The sequence below is a fragment of the Ctenocephalides felis genome, unplaced genomic scaffold, assembly GCF_003426905.1.
Source record: "Ctenocephalides felis isolate EL2017-DRISC unplaced genomic scaffold, ASM342690v1 CF-g0.4_SCAFFOLD_03570, whole genome shotgun sequence".
NCBI classification, from domain to species: Eukaryota; Metazoa; Arthropoda; class Insecta; order Siphonaptera; family Pulicidae; genus Ctenocephalides; species Ctenocephalides felis.
The window spans coordinates 13,700,525-13,728,161 of NW_020539724.1; the positions used below are offsets into that span (position 1 = coordinate 13,700,525).

At 27.8% G+C, this 27,637-nt stretch overlaps 3 protein-coding genes across 10 annotated transcripts in view; 2 read left to right on the plus strand and 1 right to left on the minus strand.

Moving 5' to 3' along the window:
* LOC113383219 (serine/threonine-protein kinase MARK2-like) overlaps window positions 1–6,048 on the plus strand; it is a 121,323-nt gene extending 115,275 nt beyond the window's left edge. For 7 of the 8 annotated variants that reach the window (XM_026621468.1, XM_026621467.1, XM_026621472.1 and 4 more), the window contains 4 exons: window positions 3,777–3,833; window positions 4,598–4,756; window positions 5,197–5,315; window positions 5,863–6,048. In XM_026621468.1, the coding sequence (XP_026477253.1) occupies window positions 3,777–3,833; window positions 4,598–4,756; window positions 5,197–5,315; window positions 5,863–5,921 (394 nt within the window). In that variant the 3' untranslated portion in view covers window positions 5,922–6,048. Of the gene's footprint in view, window positions 1–1,727; window positions 1,993–3,776; window positions 3,834–4,597; window positions 4,757–5,196; window positions 5,316–5,862 lie in introns of those variants that run through there. The other variant, XM_026621471.1, reaches the window with a different exon arrangement.
* A 1,951-nt stretch (window positions 6,049–7,999) lies between these two features.
* LOC113383220 (vacuolar protein sorting-associated protein 35) lies at window positions 8,000–12,054 on the plus strand. The gene is made up of 16 exons (XM_026621473.1): window positions 8,000–8,100; window positions 8,451–8,646; window positions 8,725–8,918; window positions 8,981–9,109; window positions 9,170–9,245; window positions 9,312–9,430; window positions 9,511–9,594; window positions 9,671–9,901; window positions 9,992–10,140; window positions 10,208–10,415; window positions 10,478–10,587; window positions 10,653–10,821; window positions 10,889–11,068; window positions 11,172–11,386; window positions 11,466–11,649; window positions 11,710–12,054. Exons 1-16 carry the CDS (start codon window positions 8,056–8,058, stop codon window positions 11,863–11,865), a joined length of 2,445 nt encoding a protein of 814 aa, XP_026477258.1. The 5' UTR covers window positions 8,000–8,055; the 3' UTR covers window positions 11,866–12,054.
* A 437-nt stretch (window positions 12,055–12,491) lies between these two features.
* LOC113383243 (ADP-ribosylation factor-like protein 6-interacting protein 1) lies at window positions 12,492–13,892 on the minus strand. Its single transcript, XM_026621491.1, has 3 exons — window positions 13,339–13,892; window positions 12,906–13,277; window positions 12,492–12,836 (listed from the first exon to the last, which is right to left on the minus strand). Exons 1-3 carry the CDS (start codon window positions 13,378–13,380, stop codon window positions 12,621–12,623), a joined length of 630 nt encoding a protein of 209 aa, XP_026477276.1. The 5' UTR covers window positions 13,381–13,892; the 3' UTR covers window positions 12,492–12,620.
* Between the last annotated feature and the right edge of the window lie 13,745 nt (window positions 13,893–27,637).

The following is a 27,637-nucleotide window of genomic DNA, read 5'->3' on the forward strand; positions in this document are numbered from 1 at the left end:
AAATGTAAATATACTTTATGGAATTAAAAAAAAAATTAGTGTCTATATACGTCATGAAAACTAGATGTAAGTGGCATTTCGCCTTAAGGCAAGTTACGTGAATCCGATCCGGAAAATAATCGACTTAATGAATACAAATTGAGATTTAGGTCTGAAAGTCTAACTTTGTAATTGTATTAATTGTAGCACTTTGTAATTGTATTAATTATAGTCCTAAAAGTGTTCATTATTCAGAACTTTTTTTGTAATTGAGCCTCTGGTAAAAAATAGGGAATTTGTCTAAATTTCCTCGTAAATTGTTAAAGATAGGTAAAGTATGCAAATTGCATATAATTGCCTAAATTTCCCCATAATCTGTTAAAGATAGGGAAAGTATGCAAATTGTCTAAAATTGCCTAAATTTCCTCATAAATTGTTAATGATAAAATAAATAATATAAAAATAAGTAAAGTATGCGAATTGTCATAAATTTTTTCGAGCAATGATAAAAATAGGTAAATTTTTCCAAAAGCAATAAAGAAAATATGCGAAATTATCCTATTTTTTTTTTCAAATAATAATTAACACCGTACTTATTAAAATTGTCAATATTTTTCATCATTTAATTACAAAGAAACGGCTCAGCCGATCTTTACCCCATCAGCACGATTCCAATGTGATAGTTTTTGAATTTTTAAAATTGGTACAGGAGTTTTGGAAAAAATGTCAATGAAAACCGTTGCACTTTTCTGCTAATTGTAAAGAAACGGCTCGACCGATTATCATACAAAACCAATCAAGACGAGTACTTGTCGAGTCTTTTAAATTGTTCAAATCGTTGAAATTGCCATTGGGAAATCAGATTTTAAGGCAAAACTTAAATTTCCCTTAGGAGAAATTAGTGGTGATATTTATATTTCTGATGTAAATTCTTGGCACATGGCTTTTTTAACCGATGCATGATTGATTTTGCTTATTTGTAATGACTCTTATGGAATGAGTTTTTATCACTAGTTTTAACTTATTTTTTTAAATGTGTATTGTTTTACACTAAAAATGCACAATGAATATTCTGATCTCGAACGATCTAATATGTATCTTTTTTAACCAACAATAACATTAATCATTGATCATCTTAAAGTGTCCACTATAGTAAATGTTTTTAAATCATTATTTGTCATATTCATAAAATTATTATTGTTGTTATCAAATTCCATAAATTGTGAAAGAATTTTACGTTTGATCACATTGAAAATATAACGCTAGTGTGTTAATTAATATTATTTGTTAAATAATGTTTGGAAATTAAAAGAAATTCAAAATGCTTAATGTCTTTTACCTCGTGTTGTCTCAGTGCATTTTATTGAAAAAAAAATCATTCATTTTTGTCATTTAAAAATAAATCAATGGCGTAATTTTGCATCTATGTGTTATTATTCATTGTGCATTTTATTCAAAAATATTTGTTCTTTATTTTTTTGTAGAAACTTGTATCGACATTGTCAGTATTTATTGTGAAATAAACGTTACACGTACATAACTATTATCTTCGAAATTTTCATCATTTTTCGAGAGACAAATGTAAATTTCTTCATAAAAATAGGTTTTTACAATCCTGCTGCATTTTTTAAAAAAATAAATCGTATCGAATGAAATCGTCAGAATATATTGTGCATTTTTTTTAACACCTGAAATTCATGTTTCGTTCTTGGATTCCAAAAATAATAAATTTTCCGATTTTCTTGTAGGACGAATCCATGAAAATTGTACACTGGACCCGGATAATTTTCACGGAAAATGTTTTTAGATATTAGATGATAGGTTTTTTAAAAACTATTTTGATTTTAAAAATTGTAATTACGGATTCATATATATATTATGAATGAAAGATATTAATGTTAAATTTATATAGCGGGATTGTGTGTATCATTTTATGATACCTATCTATATAAATTTATTAAATTTTTATTAAATCAGTAGTGACTGTTTTTTGCAATGTTTATACATAATTTGGACGCATTGAAAGGAAATTTACATTTGTTTCTTAATAATGCTAAAGTATTAAAACTGTGTGGATTTTTTTTAATAAATATATACTTGTTGCATGAAATTAAAAAAAAATCTTGCACAGTTTTAGATTATATCAAATGACTAGTTCAACTGAAAAATTTGTGATTTTGCCAATTATTTTGGCTATAATTAAAATAATAAATTTATTAAGTATTAATTATATAATAATAGTTATGTATATGTATTAGTTATAAATAGTGTAAAATATTTACCAAACGCAAAGATTTGTATAGTCAAAATACAAATATATAAATGATTTTATTTTTCTGAACGCCTCTTTTTTGAAAATTTTCTTTAATTTACATATTACAACGTTTTGGGTATGTGGAAGGTCTCCTTCTTCAGAAACTGTTAAAACAAAAACAGTTTCTGAAGAAGAGATGTCCTCAACAAAATTCAAATCGAATAAACAAATTTTGAAAAAGAGGTTGTTAAGGTTAGAAAAACAAAATCATAAATAGTATTAGCTTTCCAGACCATCATATATATATATATATATATATATATATATATATATATATTATATATATATATATATGCATATTCATGTATGAGAAAAGCTGTCCCACGTGTCCAAATGATTTTGGATTTTTGATTAATTTTGCATTTTTTACTGCTATATTATAAATATATTTTATGTCCTATCACAGCTTAAAATGTACAATTTATCCACTTTTTGTAAATCTATAAATTATTTTAATAATTACAGATATCAAAACCATTTGGGCACATTAAAATTATTTTAACTGCAAATATTCGAACGACATATATATTTTTTTAAAACATTTGTATTGCCAAAAAGACTTATATTTTGATACGTTTCGGTTCATTATATTTTTAATTTTTCATATGTCTAAAAATACTATATTTTTCTAAAATTGTGTTAGGCATAGACAGTGGTGCAATTCGATATTTAGATATATATTTTATTTAGTTTTCTTTTTACATTCAAAGCACTTTTAATATTTTAAATAAGCTGCAATATAATATTTAACCAATAATATTTATATTTATAAAAATTTTAAAACCAAATACTTGTATTAATATTTTTCTTTAATTGTATTCTTATAACAATATTTTCTACAGAATAAAAACCAATACAGTTAACTGTGTTTTAATGACACATTATTAGAAATGTTTATTCACATTTTCACTTAACCATAAAATTTAATAATATTAAATTGAGTTTGAATAATTTTTTTTTGAATTTAAACTATTAATTTATTTTACTTATTATGCAACACAAAAATTATTTCACATATTTTAAATTCTAGTTTTAAGTTTTATCTAAGATTTTGTGAAAACAAAGTCTTGTAAAGAAAATAATGGTTTTGTCATTCGTTAAAAGTATGAACCAAATGGACCTTAAAATATTCTCAATAATTTTATATATTTTTAAGTTATGTAGCAATGGATTTAAATTTGATATAAGACTTATTCATGGTATTTTTTTTGTTAGTCTTAAGTATGGTTTTATTATTCTACTAGTTTTAAGTGAAATTTTATCATTTTACTACTTAAGTATCTATTTTACGCATTTGCTTTTATGGACGCAGGTTTAGCTTTCGTCTCATATTTTTCTTTCATCTTTAAATTTATTTAAACTAACTTCTATCACCATCAGCTACTTTATTAACAATTTAGTGTTCATATCGATTTATTTTATCATATTTATTTTCCATTATCATATTTTATGTTTATCATTGTGTTGATTCTTATTTTTCTAGACCGATGGATTCGCCCGGTTCAAAACCAGTCACACCTGTAACTAACGCTTTAGTTAGGTAATTATCAACATTTTAGTTTTTAATTTAGTCTTATGTTCATATTAATTTATTTGTTGATTTATTAATATTGTGTTCGGTTATATTTTCTGCTTGTCACAATACATTTCTACACATAATCATGTACAGGAACATTTTTTACCAGAATGCACATGTGCATGATAAAAAGGCAATGTTCATGGTCTTCTGATATAATTCTGAACTTTTTCAGTTTTGGGTTTTTTTATTGTTTAAATTCTGAGACAGGTAATAAATAAATAGTTCCTTAAATAAATAGTAAATACTGAGGAAATTTATTATTGAGGAAACTACCACAAAGTACAAAAAAGGAATTAATGATATTGTTTTTTTTTTTAAGTTTTGAATACAGACTAATAATTGGAACAGTTTTAGACAATCTGCAACATTTGTAGACCATCTGTAATAATATTTCTAGATAACCTTCAATATATTTAGACAACATCTTGAGACAATCTACAAAACCTTTAGACAAACTACAATAATTTCAGATAATCTCTACAACGATTACATACAATCAGCAAAACCTTCAGACATTCTACAGCGATTTCAGACAATCTACAATGATTTTAGATAATCTACAACTTTTTATTTATCTACATTGATTTCGGAAAACCTACAAATTGTGGGATTTGTAGATTGTCTGTAATTCTTGCAGATTGTTTGCAGACTACCTAGGATTTCAGCCTGATTCATTTATTTCAAAAAGAGACAAGGATATTTATATTAATCTGTTATAATTACAGCGGCGGAGGTGGCACAATGCAGGATGACCAGGTCAAACCGAGGTCCTTGAGGTTCACATGGTCCATGAAGACCACAAGCAGTAGGGACCCCAATGAGATAATGTCTGAAATTCGAAAAGTTTTGGATGCCAATGGATGCGATTATGAACAACGTGAAAGGCAAGTATTATTATAAATCATTTATACATAAATATCACTAATGATTACATGAAGGAGTTTAAGGTCACTTAATTTTCTAAAATGAGGCGAAGTTAAATTATTAATTTGTATTTATATGCCTTTAAATATGTATAAAGTAGTTACAAGATCAAACTTCTTTTTAGTCAAATTAATAAGAAGAAGTCGAATATTTATAGGTAGTTTTAATAAGAGAATCTTAATACTAATGATGGCAAGAAGACTCTAATTTGAGAATATTCTATATTTATTTAATTATTTTAATTAGATATTTGTCAATTTATTTCAATCAATCAATTAATTAGATGTTGATCAACTATATTAAATATTACTATTCAGAACCAAATATAATGAATTACATTTTTATGTGCTATTTTTAAAATTTATATTCTTTCATATAAATATATCTATTTATATTTTAGGTTTTTACTACTTTGTGTCCACGGAGATCCTATCACGGACAGTTTAGTACAATGGGAAATAGAAGTCTGCAAATTGCCAAGACTTTCCTTGAATGGAGTTCGATTCAAACGCATTTCTGGTAAGTTAATTTAAAACTTAAATTTCCAAAACAGAAGATTTTGTGTTTATTGAACTTTTCTCATCATTATAAATTGTTTGACTCTGAAATGTATGTATTCAAAGCCAATCAAGATATTGAAAAGTTGACATAATAATTGATGAATTTAATTAAGGTCTTTCAAAATTAATAGAAATCCTGAGAAATCAATACAGATCATGAAACTCCAATTTTATTACCATGATAATAAAATTTATTAATAATCTTTTAAAAATCCCTTAAGATCTTCAAAAATTTATTGCAATCTTAAAGTAAAAAAAGTAATTGAAATCTATGAAAATCAATTATCATATTGAAAAATCATAGACCTGTAATTAAATTAAAAATCAGTTGAGATCTGTAAAAAATATATCTAATTAGCGAAATTTTATTTCTTCTTGTTAATTTGGTTATTTAAACATATTAGGAAGTACATGCTTATACTATCTACACCTAGTTATGTTATGTTATTTATTTCTTTAGTCTATTAAATATAATTATATTTAATAAGTATGTATTTTATTTCTAGGCACCAGTATTGGCTTTAAAAATATTGCATCAAAAATTGCCCACGAGTTGAAACTGTGACTGCCTGTGAAAGATTTTGGCTCGTCTGATAATGAATCACAGGAAACTGTGTGAATTTCATAGCTATGCTGTATCGGAGCCTAAAATCGAAGTGATTTATAAAATCTCATTTCATTGGAAAAGAAAACAGCAAGTTGAGTAATTTATATATGTAATAGAACAATTATTTCTATATTATTGATAGTTTGTACATAGAATACATGTTAGATACTTGTACGCATTTGTGTCAAAGAGCGCCTATGTTATATTGCAGGATGTAATTAATCATAATGATTTTCACCTATAATAATTCGATGATAAAAACATTGTTTTAAACAAATGCATTACGTCACTTCGGTAGTTGAAAATTACAGTATTCATAGCTATATTATTAGACTACTACATAAAACTGTATAAATCGTGAAAGACATTGTCTATTTGATAATTTTAAAATAAATTTGGAAAACACTTTCAATGTGAACGCTTTAGAAATCAGTTTTTGATGTGATCGATTTGTTTTGAAATATTTCAGGTTTCTTCTACTTACACATTTGCTACAGACAATTAGCTTGAGTGATTGTTAAAGTGTATATAGATTTAATAAAAATTATTAATTATAAGTGTATGGATTGTATAAATGAGATTTTGTAAGGATGCTTATATCTTTTTTTATTTATTACAATATAGGCCATTTTATTCTTCTATTGATAATCAAATATTCAATCACAAATACATTTTTAATAAATTTCTAAAAGAATTGTGATAGATATGTGTTTTTGTTTCAGAGGTATTTGTGAATGCGCTAATATATATTTAGTACTTATTAGATAAGATGGAGTTTGAGTTTATTTAAATATATTTATATGATGCGCTGAGAGCTTGCAAAACAAAATAAAATGGTCATCTGTTACATGTATGCTCTTACTGTATAAGCAAACATAATTGTTATTTTAAAAATGTGCAATTAATGGTTTAATTTATTCTTTTCATATATCACCCAAATTGCTTATAACTTGATATAAATATATTTAAATTTGATAAAGATATAAATTAGTAAGTGTTTTAATGATAAAGTTATTTGCGATGTGTTAATTGGTAATGACTTTATGTGCAAGTGTATACTTAGGTAGCATGTGTAATTTTATTGTTATGGGTTTTCATAATCATATTTGTATTATATGATATGTATATAATTATATACATAAGCATATTCTATGTGGTTACTTTCATCTAGCACATATTCAAACTAATGGATAATATATGTACATATCTAATCCATTACAAATTATAGCCCTAACAATCATTATTTTTGTTCTATAAAATCTGCACAATTATTAAATAAAAAAATATTGGGAAAATTTTCTATATCATGGGCAATTTATTACAGAAGAGCGAAGTTAAGCATGAGGGTTTTATCATTTATTGTTCTATAAATTATAATAGAAATGAAAAAAATTGTTAGATATAAAGAAATGTTTACTGTAAGATTTTAGCAAGTGTTGAGTTGAAAATGAAGAATATGCTTACAAAATTGGTACAAGCTCAGGCTCCTATTTAATTACATCATGTTTTGATTTATAATACATTTTACAGCAACATTTAATATAATCTTAACATTAAATGAAAGGTGTTTTTATTTTATAATACCTTTTTCAGGTGATGTCTTTATTAAATGATTAGAAAGTGTTTCATATAATAATACATACTTTTATAAACCTATATTATTAATGACATATATTTCCCCAAATTTGAAAGATTTAAAAATCCCGCCGTACCTTATGAAGTATGGCGCTTGCAGCGCCTCTACGCAAAACTGTTCACAAATCGTGAGGAACTACAGTCAAACGTTTGACAGTTCAAAAATGGAATCATCCTAGATACAATAATATTAATGGATAAATTCCTAGTCTATTTTTGTTGTGTTACATTTAGCTACCTTCACACCGCTCAAATGTCAAATTAGTAGATTCTGGTCTTGCCTCTCTTGTCAATTTTTGACAATGTGATGTGTCAGTTCGTTTCGAGGGTTTGTGGTTTGTGTCCCAAAGTTTTCCTCCCCACCTTTAGTTTATCATTTGATTTGTTATCTGATATAAGATGGTAAGTAATAGATATTATGTCAGTTGTATACATGGATGATTAATCACTAATTGAAATGTATGTTTGGAATGCATCGACGTATCGGACAAATCAGAGAATGGTAACAACGTAAAACCTTACTATATTCAATTTTTTTTTTAATGTTTTCTCTTGTTTGAACTATATACCTAGATACTTTGATTTATCCTTGCCTAGCAATAACTGGCTGAAAAGCCCCCTTGCACAAATTTAGTAATTACAAAGTTTCTATATAACATAAACTAAATTTTTTTTTAAACCAACTGCATTATTTTGTTTGAGGTATGTTTGATAACTATGCATCATCCGGAGTGTAACTCAGTTTTGCTCAAAGAGTTAGCTATGCATCATTTTCTTTCAATAAACCTTATGTATCATGTTTACCTGTTTGATTTATCTGCACGGAATCTAGATTAAGATAATTTATTTTAGCCAATAACACCTGTTGGATCTCCTGATGATCAGGACAAGCTCTTAGGAGAGGCCATTGGTGCTGTGCGGGCACAGGCTTTTAATATGAAAAGATGTCTCGACAAATCAAAACTTATGGATGCTCTCAAACATGCCAGCACTATGTTAGTAGAACTAAGAACTAGTTTATTGTCACCAAAAAGTTATTATGAGTTATGTGAGTAAGAAAATGAAATAATAGTGATGTATATTATAATAGTAATGAATTTTTCTCATGCTCGATTGTTTTTTCAAGATATGGCTGTTACTGATGAATTAAGACACTTAGAAATATATCTACTGGATGAGTTTCAAAAAGAACGCAAAGTTGATGATTTATATGAGTTGGTACAATATGCTGGAAATATTGTGCCCAGATTATATCTACTAATCACTGTGGGATTAGTATACATAAAAACAAACTCTTGCTTAAAAAGAGATTTATTAAAAGTATGCTAAAAATGAAATTGATTTTACATTAAATTGATATTCAAATTTATATTTATTCATAGGACTTGGTAGAAATGTGCAGGGGAGTGCAGCATCCATTGCGAGGATTGTTTTTGAGGAATTATTTATTGCAATGTACACGAAACATTTTACCTGATGTTAGTGTTGCTACAGATGATGCTGAGGGAACTGTAAGCATAAAAGATTAAAAGTTTGAAAAGTATGTATTATCAATTGAATTCTATTCTTAGGTGAAAGATGCTGTAGATTTTGTGTTGATGAATTTTGCTGAGATGAATAAACTGTGGGTTCGAATGCAACATTTAGGTAAATCAAAAATGTGTCAATTTCTATTTTATGAAGTGCATATTTAATTAAATATTATTGCTTAAGGACATTCAAGTGAAAAACAGAGACGAGAAAAGGAGAGGGAAGAACTTAGAATCTTAGTTGGAACAAATCTTGTTAGACTATCCCAATTAGAATCTGCCACATTAGATACATACAAAAAAGTAATTTTGTAATATAAAATTTTTGTTTAGATAGATATATACAGTACATTCAGTGCATTTATTAAATTGTCCTTTTTTAGTTAATACTGCCTGGAATATTAGAACAAGTTGTAAGCTGCAGAGATGCCATTGCACAAGAGTATTTAATGGAATGCATTATACAGGTAAAAACACTGAATAGGTTTATGAACTTTTTTTTAAGCATAATTGAGAATCAAATTAATTATCTGTGAGTTATAGGTGTTTCCAGATGAATTTCATCTACAAACACTAGATCCATTTCTAAAATCTTGTGCCCAACTACAAAGTGGTGTTAATGTTAAAAATATCATAATTGCATTGATTGAAAGATTAGCTGCATTTGCACAAAGATCAGCTTTGTCTGATGGAGCTATTGATGGAACTGTTGCTATTCCTGAAGATGTTCAGTTATTTGATGTTTTTAATGATCAAGTATCCAGCATAGTGCAGGTATCAAACAATATATATTCTACTATACATACTTATTTAACTTCATTTTATTTAAAAGGATGATAATTAATAAGAATATGTAAATTATAGGCTCGTCAGGACATGCCTCCACAGGATACAGTTTCTTTACAAGTAGCACTAGTTGCATTAGCAAACCGTGTTTATCCTGATAGAGTTGACTTTGTTGATAAAGTTTTAGAAACTACAAGTGACATTTTGGACAGACTGAACTTGGAAAGGTAGTTTTTTATAATGTTTCTACCTCATTAAACCACATTGTTTCAAATAAATCATAATATTTTACAGCATTGAGAATAACAGTCCAGTTTGTCGAGAATTGTCAAGATTGTTGAGAATACCAATAGATCATTATAATGATATATTGACATTATTGAAATTGAATAATTTCTCAAAGCTCATGGAAAAGTTTGATTTTGTATCAAGAAAAACTATGGCCGTTTATATTATTACTAATGCCTTAGATAACGAAACATTAATACCTACACCTGAGCAGGTATAGTAATAAGTAACAAGAATTGTTGTAATAATATTATACATTTATATTATTTATCTCAGGCTGATGCTATATTAAATATATTAGCACCTTTAATTAAAGACCAGGAAAATCAATCACCAGCTGATGAAGATCCAGAAGATTTTGCTGAAGAGCAAGGCTTAATGGCAAGGTAATAATTTAATATTACACTGTAATGTAATATCACTATATTTCAAATAATTAAATTCAATTTAGATTTGTACATCTGTTGAAATGTGAACAACCAGATCAACAATATTTAATAATATCAACTGCTAGAAAACATTTTGGAACAGGAGGACCAAAACGTGTTAAACATGTACTGCCACCACTTGTGTTCCAAGCTTATCAATTAGCAAATAAATACAAAACCATTAAAGACGAAGTATGTACACAAAATTATGTGTATCTTGAAACTATCTTGGAAGTTTTATTAACAAATGTTTTCTTAGGATTCTATGTGGGATAAGAAGTGCCAGAAAATTCTACAATTTTGCCATGGGACAATAGCAGCATTAGCAAGGGCTGAATATCCAGAACTTTCATTAAGACTGTATTTACAGGGAGCTTTGTGCATAAGTCAAGTTAAGTTTTCAAACCATGAATCAGTTGCGTATGAGTTTATGTCCCAAGTAAGTAAAAACTAGAAATGATTGTGCAATTTTTAATTTAATTTTTTCATCATAGGCCTTTTCTTCTAATAACTTGATTTAATCTCTTATATTTTTTGCACAGGCCTTTTCTTTATATGAGGAGGAAATCTCTGATTCCAAAGCTCAATTGGCTGCAATAACATTAATAATGAGTAGCTTAGAGCAAATTGATTGTTTTGGTGATGATAACTCTGAACCACTTCGGACTCAATGTGCTTTAGCTGCCAGTAAATTGTTGAAAAAACCTGATCAATGCAGAGCTGTTGCATTATGTTCTCATCTATTCTGGTCTGGAAGGTAATTCATTGTTTTATGCTATGAAAATGTTTGTATAAAAAATAGTTTGTTTATTAAGTGTATCAATTTATTATTTAAGATGTGCAAACGTTGAAATAAGAGATGGTAAACGTGTTTTGGAATGTTTGAAGAAAAGCGTGAGAATATCAAGTCAGTGCATGGATAGTGCAGTTCAAGCACAACTTCTTGTTGAATTATTAAATCATTACATATTTTTCTATGAGAAAGGCAACGATCATATTACAGTGGCAATGCTGAATCAAGTATGTAATTTTAATATTTTAATTACCAACTTTATTTTTATGTTTACATATATTCATAAGGTCATAGCAAAGATTCGAGAAGAATTACCAAGCTTGGAAGTATCAGAGGAAACGGAACAGATCAACAAGCATTTCAATAATACTTTATGCCATTTGCAATCACGAAAAGATGGGGCTGATGCAGAAGGGGTATCGTATCAAGATCTAATATTATAAACAAATAGATTATATAAATATTTCTGTAAAACAGAAAATATTAATAGTATATATTGGGTAATATATATAAAATTACTTTCATTATATTTAAATTGTTGATAATGATTTAAAAAATTGTTCTAGTTAAAAAAATAAATATTAAAGATTGCAAAAAAGAGTAAGAAGTGTAAACATTCCAATAAATTTGACATAAGCATCTAAAATATTCAGTTATTATAATATATACACTATTATTACTTATTGGTGCAACAAATTACTAAAAATCTAATTGAACATTGAAAAAATGAGGTACTGACATTAAAAAATATGCTTTCAAGTCAAAAACTTGTATAATTATTTTAAAATTGTATTTTAACACAAAAACAAAATATCACATTGCTTATTAGTTTAAAAAATACTATATAATGGCAAGAACATACTAAATAATGACTGAATAGAGCTTAAAGTATTTTCAGCTTTAAATGTAATGTACATGTTAATTTTAATATGAATAACATATTTATTAAATATAAAGGATTTCATGGGGCTTGCAATATATCAAGCAATTATAAATCAAGAAAATATGAATAACAAATTTAAAAAAAAAATATTTTGATTCAAATATATATGTACATTCATATATATTTAGATAATACCAGTAAAAAAATTTCAAAATAAGTACATGACCAATAAATAAATAAATATCACAATGTAAAATAAATATTAAACTAGAGGGCGCATGTATCAAATTTTAAGAATGTATCCTATTTATAGTATTAATCCTTCTTATCGACCCTGGAATGTAGTCTTTGATTAAATGAGTTTTGGGCATAGGACATCATGTGATTTGAGTATTTTGTCATAGTGCCATTTGCTTTGATTCCAGGAAACAATAATGCACTAGTTAATAGAACATATGTCAAAAAGAGATTATTGATCAGATTCCCAATCCAAGCCATTGAGACACACGCAACTATGACAACGCTATAATACTAAAATAGAAGAAACAGTGATTTTAATACACAAGACAATCATGCAAAGTTTAATCAATTATCACTTACAGCAATGGGTTTAGCATTTCTCATTTTATTCAATGCTACTATGGTGCGAATTGTCTTGTTATATACTGTGACAATTTCTTGGCATATCAAATCCAGTTGTTTCTCTTTGTTGGTTGTCCAAGAGTCCGATGGGCACATAGTTGATGATATCAAAGGTACAAAATAATCAAATAACGTTAATGCTAATCCACAAATAGCAACAGTTGTTAGAACTGAAGGATTTGCAGTATACAGAATTATAAATAAGGTAGAGGTAATTCCTACAATTAACCCTGGGTACCATTTCTTTTTCCAAATTAATATCGAATTTATCAATATAACCATCTCACGCCAACCTTCCAAACGTCGTTTTAATTGTTTCACTTGTTGTTCCTAAAATTAACAATATGGGGAAAATAACGAATTAAAAAATGATTAAAGTAATTAAATTCACCTCCTCGTCAGCTAGTAGAGCATCTCCCATTTTTGTTGGCATTATTATTTTTTTTTTAATTTTTCTAAAATAATTAAAATCAGACAGGGGACAATTTTGTTGATTTGACTTTTGTATTCTTTTGTTTTTGTTGACGAATGATGAGAGCGTCAGAATTGTCAACTTATAGAAAAGTGCCGAAACACACTTTTAAGCAGTTGCCCAGCCTGCTAAACTTCAATTGAAGTTTAACGAAATTGAGTTCCTTATTTAGTTTCGCCGACATTTTGGGGATCAAACTTACTTAAAGTGACAAAAGATTTTTTTTGCTTTATATAATAGTGTATTTAATCGTCATAAAGATCTTTATATTAAAGTCTAATCAATAAATCCTCCTAGGCTTGAATTCCATGTGCAATAATAATTATAGTTATTATTATCAGTATGCTGATGAATATTAATAAGAAATAAGTGATAATGTTTGACAGGAACATGGTTGTACAAAATGTCATATCGCCAGGCTACTCTGATAAGGATAAGGATCTACTACACGGATAGTAAAATATGCAAAATTATATAAGGCAAGTTCAACTATAATGTAATATATACAAAAATTAATTGCATTTCAATACTACATACATTTATTTATAATTAGATGTTATTCTTAAGAATATTTTAAAATTTTCAATTATTTCTAACGCATGTGTAATATTAGTATTTGGCTTTTGAAATATTTTACTGTATTACTTATTAACATTTTACTTATTAACTTCCCGTAGGATAACTTATAGTAATCGCTAAAAAACCGAAAAAGAATTTTTTTATATATCTTTACGTTTCAGACGTTTCTGAACCTGAAATGGATGTATGTGTATCTGTGAATGTGTGCATGTGTGTGTGCGGATTCAAATTTTCGTCGACGATTTCGGGAACACGGTTCAACCGATTTTAATCATTAAAAAAACATTCGATTGCTGTTGATAAGGACACGTGCTGATTAGTTTTTGGCATAGGCAGGTCTAGCCGTTTCGAAGATACGGGGCAAGAAGTGCCAAAAACGGTAACTCAGTTTTTAAAAGAACGGAGCGTCCGATTTTAGTAATTCAAAAAACATTTTACTTGTATTGACAAAATGAAGAACTGATTGAATTTTCATGAAGGCAGGTCTAGCGGTTTTGGAGATCTAGTGAAAAAAGTAAAAAAAATGCCATTTGGCGGTCCAAAATGGTCATTATAATAACCGCTTTTTGAAAATTGAAAAACTCAGCTTAGATATTTTTTATAGCTCACCTGTACATTACCACTGAAGATTAAGTAAATGCTTCATCAGTAAATAAAATATAATAGAGGTGATCAATTTCTGGTCTTATAAAGATAAAAATAAATAAGCTACTTATCGAAGAATTGACAATAACGATAAAACCCTACATTGTATTCATACAATATGTTCATGATATTTGCAAGTGGTTATAAAATCCATCTATTTGAAAATAAACAGACCGGCCGTATAATACATAACTATATTTATGTGCATATATGAAAGCCGATGGACGACCAGATGATACTATGTTAAGATTAAGATCTTAAGACGAACTAAAAGCACCCATAAGTAGAATGAAGGACTTGTGTTAGAAAGAAGTAATATTGTTGTATTAAAATTGTCCAATAAACAATTCCAGCAGAAATACATTTACAATAACAAGAAACAAATAGATAAGATAGGGCCGGTCGAGATTCGGATATAAAACTTACATTATAGTTTTTTCAATATCAAGAAATATATAATTTCTTTTCTTTGCATCTTTTACTACTTTTTGGACAATTTAAAATTCGTGAATAATTTAACATTTAACTTTAAAACAACAATCTTGAATAATTGAAAAAATATTTTACTTGCACTGATAAGATGAAGATTTGATCAAAGTTTCATGAAGGCAGCTAGCGGTTTCGGAGATCTGGTGAAAAAAGTAAAAAAAATGCTATTTGCCGCTCAAAAATGATCCTTAGACATATGCACATCAAATTATCAGATATTTTATAGAGATTTCAACAATAAGTATAAATTTTCTTTACATTTCTATGGGTTCCGTACAAATGTTTACCCGTTAAACGGCGACGCGGCGCTTACGCGCTTCAATGTTTTCTCTCTATGCAGTTGAAGCAGTACGATTGCTTTGAAAAAAGTTCAGAATTTCCAAAATATTTCAAAATAAAGAAAACATTTTTGTTCAAAAAATCTTTTTTTTTTTAAATTTTATAGTTTCTCAAAAATTCAATTTTTTCGAAGTAATTTTTTTTCAAAAATGTTAATCTTTTGAAAAAAAAATTGTTACGGGAAGTTCCAGCAATTTGCCTTAAGGCACGATGCCATGCGCTCCACTAGTTTCTAATATAATTCAGTTTCTATATAAATAATAACAAACAGATACAAATTTTCATTTCTACGAGCCAAAATGTTTTGGGCAAATTATTTGAAGATTTTTTTCTCAAATTATTTCATATATATATTTACCCTACATTTTAAAATGATGAAGTAATAAGTAATTCATCGAGTAGAAGTTTTAAAATGATGAAACATTGTTAGGTAAATATATGATGATCTCAAACAATAATATGACACCTGTTGTATCCATGTATGGTTGAAAACGATCTGCGAATGCATATGTTTCAAGGTACACCAAACTTCTCAATAGATATGTTATATTGGATCTTTGATTACAGGAATTGATGGATAATTAATTCTTCAATTTTCTTAATTCATTTAGAATCAGGATATCGGGATACTTTGTTATTATTATTGCAAAGTTTAATGAGTTTTTATAATTCAACCACTTGTAAGATTATATTGTTTTAGTATGTTCGTTTATTTAGATCATGAACTTTATAGGCAGTCTTTTGCAAAATCTAATCAGCACGATCCTCAACTGTCTTTCACCACTTTTTAAACGTTTTTTATGTTTTCAAAACCGATTTTTTGCGGTAAATGTGGGTGAAAATTTTTGCATTTATCAACTACTTAATTCTAAAGTAAAGGCATCGGGTCAATGCGAAACCTTATCAATACTCTGAAACGTCGATGAAAAGTCAAATTTTGGCACATATTTTTTATCAAAATTTGGTCCAAATGATTCAGAATGACTTAAAACATCGACATATTATATAATTAAAAAACCGGATTATCTGGCATAAACTTATAGTTTTAAAAAGTTTTTGATTGTAAAAGAGCCGTGTTGTAGACTATTTTATAGACTAACTAGTAGTGTATGGCATCGTGTCTTAAGGCAAATTGCTGGAACTTCTTGTACCGTAACGAAATGTTCGAGAAATATTAAATGTTTTCAATTTTCAATAGATTATTATAAATATTGTAACATTGTCTAATATTTATAAGAATTATATAAACTGAATTATTTGTTTAAAGTATATTGGAATTTTAGTCAGAATTAAAATTATATTCTGAATTACTTTCGATATACAAAAAAAAAAAAAATTGGAAACAATTTTTTTCCCAAAAGCAATTATTTTGTTGCAACAAGCAGAAAGTTCTTTGAATAATTCAAAATGTACGCTTAGTTCTCTCAAAATCTGCCATTTTTTGCACATTTAACTCTGTATCTTTGAAATGGCTGGACCTGCCTTTGCTAAAAACTAATCACTTCTTTTCCCAATCATTACGAATTGAATGTTTTTAGATCATTTAAATCGAATACTCCGTTCTCTCAAAAACTCGATTTCTATTTTCTGCACTCTTTGCTCCGTATCTCCGTAACAGATGGACCTGCCTTTGCCAAAAACTAACCAACACATCTCACTATCAATATGAATCGAATGTTTTTTGAATCATTCAAATCGGTTAATCCGTGCGCCCGAAAACGTGGACGAAAACATGCGGTCATACAAAACACATACACATACACATTCATTTTTTCTGAGGTATGCCAAAATGTTCAAAAACCTTCAAAACGTTAAGAAATTCAAAAAAAAATCATTTTCGATTTTCGGCCCATTACTATAAATATCCTACGGGAAGTTAAAAATGAGCTTCTAAATTACTTTTCTAGATTCTGTTTGAATAATTTCAACAAAATATTGCAAACATCCAAGGGTCTTTTTAAATTGATAATGGCATAAAGATTTTAATAAGATTTGTTACTTTCTAAAACCCTCAAGAAATTCTCTTATTATTTATGTTTTAGGAAACAAAAATGATGTTTCCTTGAGGCTAAAAATGTCGTTTTCAAGTTTATGAGGAATCAGGATAACACATGAAAAAAATGTGCGTTTCAGTCTATGATCGTGTCCTATTTTGCAACATCATTCCTATCCGAAAAATACGGTACCTTTAAAGGAAAGAGCTTCTATTTTTTTTCCATTTTTCATTTAAAAATCTATATTTTAATAAACATAAATGTGTAGATAATATTTTTAATTTTGTTCGGATTTTTACCCGTAGGTATATAATGCTTCGTACCTGTTATATTAATACAATAATAAGTATTTCAAATATGAAATGCGTGACAAAAAAAAAAAAGGAAAGGAAAACTGTTCTTTAAAAAATCACTCAATAATATTTATAATAGTAAATAATTACACAAAAAATACAAAAGATTTATTCGCTCCGAAGGAAAATCAGAGTGGCGAGCCAAGTATCATTTGCTGCTATGGATCGCTCAGGATATAGTTTGGCATGGCGTGTTTGCCATACCAAACTATGTTTTTTGTAAATTGGCCGAGACCCGCGATGTTGTCGTACATATTTATAGTAGAAATTCTCAGTGAGCTTTTTAATTTGTTCGAGTATAGTCGGTACATCAGTCTGCTCATGTAAATATTTTGTTGGGTAAAAGCTTTGTTTTTGAACTGTTTGTAGTCTCCGTCTGTTGGTCTTAGTTGTCACGTTCCATGCTAGAGCTTCTATTTAGATTTTCCGAAATTTTCAAATATCAGATAAGTTTGTCAGTTATCCATGTCGGATGAACTAGTCGAAGACAATTGCCAGTCGGCCATCGCTTCATCCCCCCTCCCAGGTGTGTTTTCTTAGCCAACACGTTTTGCCATCGCCGGGCTGATATCGTTCGCAGTGTGCGAAGAACGCGCCGTAACACCGCCGAGTAACATAATCGCTGTGTTTACAACAATAACAAAATACGTCGCGAATTCGAACTTTTCCCTCTAATTTATTACTATCATTTATCATTCATTTTACAAGTGGCCGAAATCTACATGTGAAGTGTTAATTATGATAAAGTCGCATGTTACGAAACTCGAAACGAACGCTGAAAGTGAAATTTTCTCCTCGGGTTAACTCCGAAGCGATTGTCATATTGTGTCATAACGATATAAATAAATATATTTTTGTTCACTCTTAAATAAATGGTGTAATAGACTTAAGATGAAGGGGATCGTCTTAGCAGTATTCTTAGGATTGTTTTCAATATCATTAGTAAGTAGTAAATGATAATGTTGTATTTATAATTTGCAAGGAACTATAAGTTGTCGTCAATTTTGAAGTAGTATTTGGATCGAGTTTTAGTACTACCTATAAAAGTATGTACAAATGAAGGAATTATGAAAAATGGCAATATAATGTAGAATATTTTCTATCATTGAATAGATTAAAATAAAAAGGTATTGATAAAGAAATGATATAAAATCTAAGTTAAACTAGTGGTGCATGGCATCGTGCCTTAAGGCAAATTGCTGGAACTTTCCCTACCGTAACGAAATGTTCGAGGAATACTGAATGTTTTCAAATAGATTATTATAAATATTGTAACATTGTCTAATATTTTTAAGAATTATTTATACTGAATTGCAAAGTTAAAATTATTTGTTTAAAGTGTATTAGAACTTTAGTCAGAATTAGAAACAAAATCTGAATTATTTTCGATATACAAAAAAAACTAAAGAAAAAAAAATGATACAATTTTTTTTCCCAAAATTAATTATTTTGTTGAACAAGCTGAAAGTTCTTTGAATCATTTAAATTGAACGCTTAGTTCTCTCAAAAACTGCAATTTTTTGCACATTTAGCTCTGTATCTCCGAAAACGCTGGACCCGTCATTACGAATTGAATGTTTTTCATTTTTCTCCTCGTAATTACGAATTGAATGTTTTTCATTCAAATCGGATGCTCCGATCTCTCAGAAACTCGATTTCTTTTTTCTGTACTCTTTGCTCCGTATCTCCGAAACGGCTGGACCTGCCTTTGCCAAAAACTAATCAACACATCTCCCTATCAATAGGAATCGAATGTTTTTTGAACCATTCAAATCGGTTGACCGTGCGCCCGAAAACGTGGACGAAAAATTGTATCCATACATATATACACACACATACACATCCATTTTTTCTGAGGTATGCCAAAATGTTGAGAAACCTTCAAAACGTGAAGAAATGTAAAAATTTCCAATTTCGATTTTTGGACGATTACAATAACTTACCCTACGGGAAGTTAATAAAAAAGTGTTTAAATTTATTAAAAAAATGATATAAAATAAAAGTTATGTTAAATGCTAGCTAGCAAGTCAGTTTTTTAAAAAGTACTCTCATTTGCTAAATTATATGGTAAGGCACGAGAATGGTAAAGTTGTTTTTGTTCTATAATATATGTGCATAATTATGCAAGATATGATTCGTATATTCAGAACTTTTATTTTTGTTTACATATATAAATATATATGAACAAATCTATATAGTATGCACATGGTTTTGTAAATAAAAATTCACAAAACTGCTATAGCATTTAGCCACTTACATTCATTTTTATATCTTATACTTTTATATCGCCTTGAATGATTTTATATTTATATATATTAACATGTTATTTTATTATTATGTAACATATAAATTTTCATGCATTTCTATTAACAGTTTTTAATATTTTATTCTTCAGTACTCCAGTACAATTTTCAAGTATATCAACTTTTTGTCACAACTTTCAATAATGCTAAGAAAATCCATTTCCCTACGCGGAAGAAAATTTATATTATTGATAATCATAAAAACTCTTTTAATTTAATAATTAATTTTTGTCAACAGTTTCGAATCATTTCAATTCTTGTACTATTCTGGCTCTTCTGGTTATGTAAATTTATTTCCATTTCTTGGAACTTTATTTTCTTCTAATCTAGTCAAAGCATAAAGTTTTGTGGGAATGTCTTTAGTATTGGAATGTGATTATTACAAAAACAAATATTATTTCTGTTAAGCCTGATCGCACCAGAACAATAGGATTCGTTAAATATTTAAGCATTTACTTGAATGATATGACTGACAAGCTTTGAAGTTCTTATTTTTATTTTATAAACTAGATGACCCGACAGACGTTATCCTGCACTTATGTTTATAATTCAAAAGTTATAATTTTTTTAATGTCCGACCTATACTGATATTTACCAATTAGTTAAAAATTATTATGTTTTTTTACACTACAGCCTATACCGAAATGTATATACATCCACCCATATTGATCTTAAATGCACAACTGCTTTAAATAAAATGATGAGAATTTGCTTTTTTGAAAAACATTATTAAACATTTTTTTTTATAATTAGTTCTTTTATCGATATCCGACGTTATTTTGAAAAAAAAAAAATAGAAATTACACCACTGAGAGAGATGTCATCCCCCCGGGAAATGGCAAAGGAGTCTAAATTATTTTCACTTTTAAACTTGAGGGTCAGATAAACCTAATTTCAAAATTTCATACTCATTGGAGCACAGTACAAAAGTTCAGGCCCAAAACGCTCCATTGACTTGAATAAATATTCCGTATCCGATGGCAAAAATATGAAAATGCTAACGTTTATATGTGAAAAATAAAAGGGCTGTTTTTAGGGTTTTCCCGGCAATTATTCGTTTTTTTCTTGCCGTAAGAACCATCCTTGGACTTGAACGAACATTTTAAAAAAAGAAATGGCCAAATTGGTCCATGTGTTGTTGAGTTATGCGCTTACCAACACATTTTGCGATTCATTTTTATATAATAGACTAGAAAGTTAACTGATTATTTTTTATGTGGATATTGTTGTCATAAACTACTTATAATAACTTATAAAACAGGTGCATGAAAATGGGATGAATTCAAATAGTAAGTCAAACAGCTGAAGAGCTTTGTTTGTTACTAATTCAATTATAAAGTTCGATCATTTTAGTACTGTGTTTTTATTATCCACCGTCTCTCCTCTGTTTAATTGTAGTTAATTTTTATGCGATTCTAGATTTAATTTCCTTGGACGTTTTCATAGAATACCATACAACCGGTTTAAACAAACGGTATATTCTTACAATGCTACGCTTATTGATTAAGTGAATATATGAGAAAAATGATTAACTTTAAGAGTAATAAATGAAAACTGTACACGATAAAAACCATATTGCATCGGGAATCTAGAGATCAAGATATGGAAAACTCGTAGATACAGAATCCAGATATTAAATTAAATTACATCATTTTTATTTTAATAAATTCTTGATCAACTGCAACCTTCCCGAAATTGCAGAATTAACATATGTCCTTAGAAGTAGTTACTAATAAATTTTTAGATCGAGTTCCTGAGCTTTTGTGAATTATATTTTTCAATTGCAACACCGATTTGCATTTTACGTCATACATATATGTACCGTAGAAAAATTAATTAAACGCGGAAATTAACGGAAACTTAGAATTGTTCATAAGGAACAATTCTTTCGTTATGCGTATAAAATATAAATTCTATAAAAAAAATGCAATCAGTGCATCATACCAAGCGGAAATATGTTAAAATTCATGTACTGCAAGAACTGCATCCCTTCCGGGCCTACGGAAATAACACATCAACTTTATTTCATATTTTATATATACACAAGGAGAAATTGTTTTTCACTGTATTAAACTAAATCATAAATATGAAATGAGTTTTAATAACAGTTGTTTCATCAACAAAAAAAAAAGAGTGCGCGTAAGGTTCACACGCGATTGAAGTAAAACTTATTTGCTACTGTACAAGATGGCATTTAAGTAGAAATAAATACATCATATTACAATTTTGAATAATGTTTATTAGTAATATGGTAGCACTTGTGATGCACACATTTATTAGTGTCAACCATTATACACATTCATATAATTATAAATTATAAATTATATATTTATACTAACATTAAAAATATGTATAATATTTAAAAACAATAATGCAATTAAAGTCATACTTCAAATATGACATGATCGGTTTGTCATTGTAATTAGCATTTAGAAATGAACCCTCATTAGAGAAATGAAGTAATTGCTGATTAATAACTTCTATAATATTTGTTCACACAGTGGATTATGTGAACAAATCCTGAACAAATATTGTTTTTGCAACTTCACTCATCAATGTAATAATTATGTTTGAAGAACTTCATGTAATTAAAATTAACATACATTTATTGACTGCTTGATTTTTTTTTATTTTTTCGCTGGCGATATGATCTCATTTTTTGAACAGCTGTAATATCTGTTTTACCTAAAAAATATTTTTCATTTCTATAACTTCAAAGATTTATAAAAACTACGAATAATATAGAAATTATTTCACTTAGGTTTCATACACGGCGCAAATGCTGCATTTGTTTTATTATTTTCATTATAATTATTTACGGGGGACAGGTTAAAATATTCTTCTGATTCAGGCATTTTTCATTGAATCAACATTTGTACTACGATGTAACTTTAAAATGTTCATTTATCTATGCCGATTTTCTTGTTGATTACGGTACGCATACAACGACAGATCTCTATTCTCATACACGACGACTAATCACAATCGACCCGCATAGAAATGATATCATCGAGAGCGAATGACGAATCATTGGCACTCGACTCTTATCTTATCTGCCGTAAATCACTTCCGTTGCATTTGTACGGATTTACACCCTAGTCGCGCCTAAAGAAGTTTTACTTCAAAAATGAGAATAGTAAAAAATATTTTTTCAATAAAAGAATACATTGTTATGAGAATCCAAAATGTTTTTTCAATTTAATTTATAACATCTACACATTCGAGTTGGAACGTGCATCTAAAGTATTTTTAATCTACTTTATTACCATATTCATGCTGCAATAAACTTTTTGGCTTAGGTTTATTATATACATAAAAGCACAATGTATTCATTTCCTGCAACTTCTTGAAGATTAAAGAATTTTATAAAACAATATTGAAGTATAACAAATCAAAAACTAGTATTGTTGTAAATGGACCTACTAATAGAAAACTGTTATAGAAGGTTGGAAAAAAATCACCATTTGGTTTTTGTCAATGTTGATGATATGAATGTTTGATGAGAATTCACTTCACTTTGTAATAATATAATTATAAATAAATCCATCAACTGAGTAAGTTATTATTTTTAAACAAAGTACTGGCAAAGGTAACTTCTTAAATTTGCCAAATGTCCTAAATTGGATCTACTGGAATAAATTGTTTTTTATGTATATACTGAACTTAAACAAAAAGTTTTTTTTTTCATATTTCTATTCTTATTAGGGTTTAATTTTCTAGTGTGTTTATAACATAATTATATAAACTGGTATTTGACTTTATAATATTTCTAGAAATACGTGATCACTGTTTGCAGAATAATTATTTGCTCGTCACATTGTACTTAAAGATTCATGTCATTGACAATATATTCAGCCTTGGTTTTGATGTTCGTAAGTGTTTTTAACAAGAATATCACTTTATTATCGGTTATGTTATTAAATGTACTGTGAAGGATGATGAACATTAACTTAAATATTATTTTTATACCATAAATATTATGTCCATTAATTATTGTCACAAAGTATGTTTATCCTGTGCTTTCTGCACTTCATTTTTATATATCATCGATTGCAAAAGTTAATTTAGTTATCCTTCAATATTTATTTCTTTATAAATTTGTTTAAACCACTCACTTTAAGACTTCGAGAGTTCGATAACAACCTGCAAAAGCCTTGAAATTAATAATTTTATGTGACATACACTTGCATATATTATTATTACATTATGAATGCCAGATCGTAAATGTATTTTTTTAAATGATTATAGCAAAAGTATCAAACTTGGCGTTATGATTAAAAATAGATTAAGATTTGCATTATTTATAGGTATATATATATATATATATAAAATTAGAGCTCTCGGTAAAATGATCCATTAAAACTCGAAAACGGCTAAACCGATTTGGCCAGCCTTAGTCTTGAAAAATTCGTGCTACTCAATAGGTTGTCGGAAAGGTGAGATATATTTCAAAATCGCGTAGAAACTTTACATTTTTAATTTGAAAGTTTTTGTAGAAGCGTAATTTAAATAAAACAATGGACGGTGGCTATAATACGTCAAATGTCAAATGTTTTTGACAGATGATGTTTAGTTACGTTTAATATGATGTTTTACGTGAACATTATTTAATTATGATTAAATTGTAGTAAGTAGTTTTGTTTGTAGTTTTATTTATATACCAAAGCGTTAGTAAACCGGACGCAAGTGTTACTAGAAACTCGAAATATCAACTTTTTTGAAATGTTAATATGAAAATGCACTTTTTGGCGTTGTAGCACTCTTTTTTTGAAAATCATATTTTTCTCAAACACGGTGCTCTGAAAGATCTCATTTGTATAATTATATACTCATTGGTATTTATAAAACATTTTCTAGGTTATATTATTTTTTATTTATGTTATTTAAATTCAGAACCTAAATTTGGTATCAATCAAAGGGACATTTTGTCGAATAACATTTTCCAAGTTATAATTTCCCAGAATTTATCGAATAATAGAAAGATGAAGGTCCGGGGTTGAAAAGGTCCACCGCCGATGTGTCAAAAATCAATCAACAATGTTTGAAAGTAGAGGGAAAAAGATGTCCAGAATCCAAAAAGAAACTGAAAGACTTGAAACGTGATCAACAAGTCGAAAGACCAAAAAAGACTTGGATTGGATTATGCCATGTTTTCTATAGAAAGTGTACAAAACTTCCAGTTTGATTGTATTGACAAAATATAGACAAACTAAGGGGGTTTATTGTTTTTATAATACCTCATTGTATATAGCATTCAAACAACACATCCTTATACACTTAAAGTATTATTTTTTTTGATTCTCTAGAAATTGTTTAGAATATGCCTTACTTAGGTATATATTATCTTCCTGTAATTTTTATTACAAAAGTTAGGCTGTGTCTCGTTACCGTTATTGTTAGTTCTCATTAATAATTTATTGCGAAAAGCGGATAGACTATAGAGTTGTGTCTAATGCAAATAAACAGAGAAAAAGGCCATCAATTCTAAACAAAATGCGTATTTCATTCAGTTTCAACATAACCTTTTGTCATACAAATCGTCCACATTGAATAGGAATCTACGGATACATGTTTAAATGTGCCAGTTAACGAATGCACCATGCAATTACTCTTCATGATTATGCGTTTGTATAATAATAGCTGCATATAAACCATATGGGATAATAATAACATTAATAATAAACCTGCATGCTTTAATTTGAAATAATAAAATATTTTGAATATTTGAAAAGTGATCAAACATATGATAAAAGCAATACATCAATCTTCAGTCCAATACTTTGAGCTATTATTTTATGATCTTAATAATTCACATTCGAATTACAAGCTTGTTAAATAATTAGTAGCAGTACATTCAGTTGATTATGTTAAATGAGCAGAAAGAAAAACAAATAGAAGAAAATTCTGTCTAATCTTTGATAAATTCAATGAACTTTATTCTCTGACTCTTCAAATGCTTTTTATCTGGCAATATTTTGTATGATTTATTTTAAAAAATCTATTAAATTTTCATATTTTCTAAAATTACTAAGCGAATGAATAAGTCTGAAAATGGAAGATGTAAATATTGTTCGAACAACAAAAAACAAAATAACCAGAACATTTCCTTTCCAACTTTCTTCCTAAACGAGTTCGAGATTGAATGCAGAAAATCATAACTTTCCTTTAGTGAAAATATTTTTATATACATATATATATTTCCTTTAGTGAAAATATTTTTTTTTTATTACTGGTTTGGTCAGGTTTGTTGGACGTAAAAAAGTGAAGCTGGTTCGGTAACTTTATCAGGAATTATTTTCACCGAGGAAAATGTTTTTCTATAGTTAGTAATTACATTATATATATATATATATATATATATATATATATATATATATTGTTAAGGTTTTTCAACCACAAGTCAAAAAAATAAAAACAGAAAGTAAATATAAAATCTTCTTTAATTCGTTTCGAGCTATTATACTAGCTCATCATTCAGCTAAAATACAAAAAGAGTAATAAAATAAAGTAACAAAATAAAACAAAACAGAATTAAAATTATACGTACCAAACCAGTTTAAAATTATTTTATATAAAATTTGACAATTATAACATCAATATTTTGTTCTAAAAACAAAAAAATATGTATATATATATATATATATATATATAGAATTTAAAAAAAATAAAATCAAGTAATCAAAATATTTCGAATTCTGAAAAAGAAGAAAAGAAAATATCAATTGGTAAATAATAGTTCAAATATTAAAACAGTCAGGCGTTAATTAAATTTTGATAGCTGTCGAACAGCAAAGAAGAAGAACTTCTCTTATTTACACATTGTGAATTTAAAAAAATGAAAACAGATTCAGCAAACCTACTTAGGTCAACATTTTGTTCAATATAAAAAAATAATGTGTTTAAAATTTTGCATATGGTCAGATAACATTGTTTTGTATTGATTTTTATTTTTTGAATCATTGTTATGTTGAAGCATTCTCTTAGATATATATTGTGAACTCTCACCAATATAGAATTTTTCACAATCATTACAATTCTCTTTGTAAACGGAGTCGACAATTCTATCATGTGGTGTTTTTGATTTTAAAGATGTATACAAAGAATTTAAAGTATTATCAAATTTGGAAACTAAAAGAAAACCTTCTTCACAAAATACCTATATATATATATATATATATATATATATATATATATATATATATATTATGATTGCAACAGAATTTCCGATATATCCTCAGAAAAATGCTTACTGTTCAGTACAATCGAATTCTTAGAAAAGTGACATAATTTTGTTCTCGGTAGTACAAAGGTGTTGCAAATAGCTTTTGTCTTACCACGTTTGCTTCCTGATAATTTCTTTAACATTTGCATGAGTTAGCTAGAAAAATATTTTATCTTTGCACTACATAAAGTTTAAGATACCTACATCATTCAATTATTTTTTTTTGTTTGATGGTCTAGAGATGCCTGTGGCTTACGTAATTTTTAATATATTCTTTGATGAATGATTCATGAG

Excerpts from the sequence above, each read along its gene's own strand:
- LOC113383220 (XM_026621473.1), top strand. The coding sequence starts at position 8,056 with ATGTATGTTTGGAATGCATCGACGTATCGGACAAATCAGAGAATG. Across the intron at positions 8,919-8,980 it reads TAAAAAGAGATTTATTAAAA|GACTTGGTAGAAATGTGCAG; the intron begins GTATGCTAAAAA and ends ATTTATTCATAG. Across the intron at positions 11,387-11,465 it reads CATCTATTCTGGTCTGGAAG|ATGTGCAAACGTTGAAATAA; the intron begins GTAATTCATTGT and ends TTATTATTTAAG.
- LOC113383243 (XM_026621491.1), bottom strand. The coding sequence starts at position 13,380 with ATGCCAACAAAAATGGGAGATGCTCTACTAGCTGACGAGGAG. Across the intron at positions 13,278-13,338 it reads CTCTACTAGCTGACGAGGAG|GAACAACAAGTGAAACAATT; the intron begins GTGAATTTAATT and ends TGTTAATTTTAG. Across the intron at positions 12,837-12,905 it reads GAAATGCTAAACCCATTGCT|TATTATAGCGTTGTCATAGT; the intron begins GTAAGTGATAAT and ends CTTCTATTTTAG.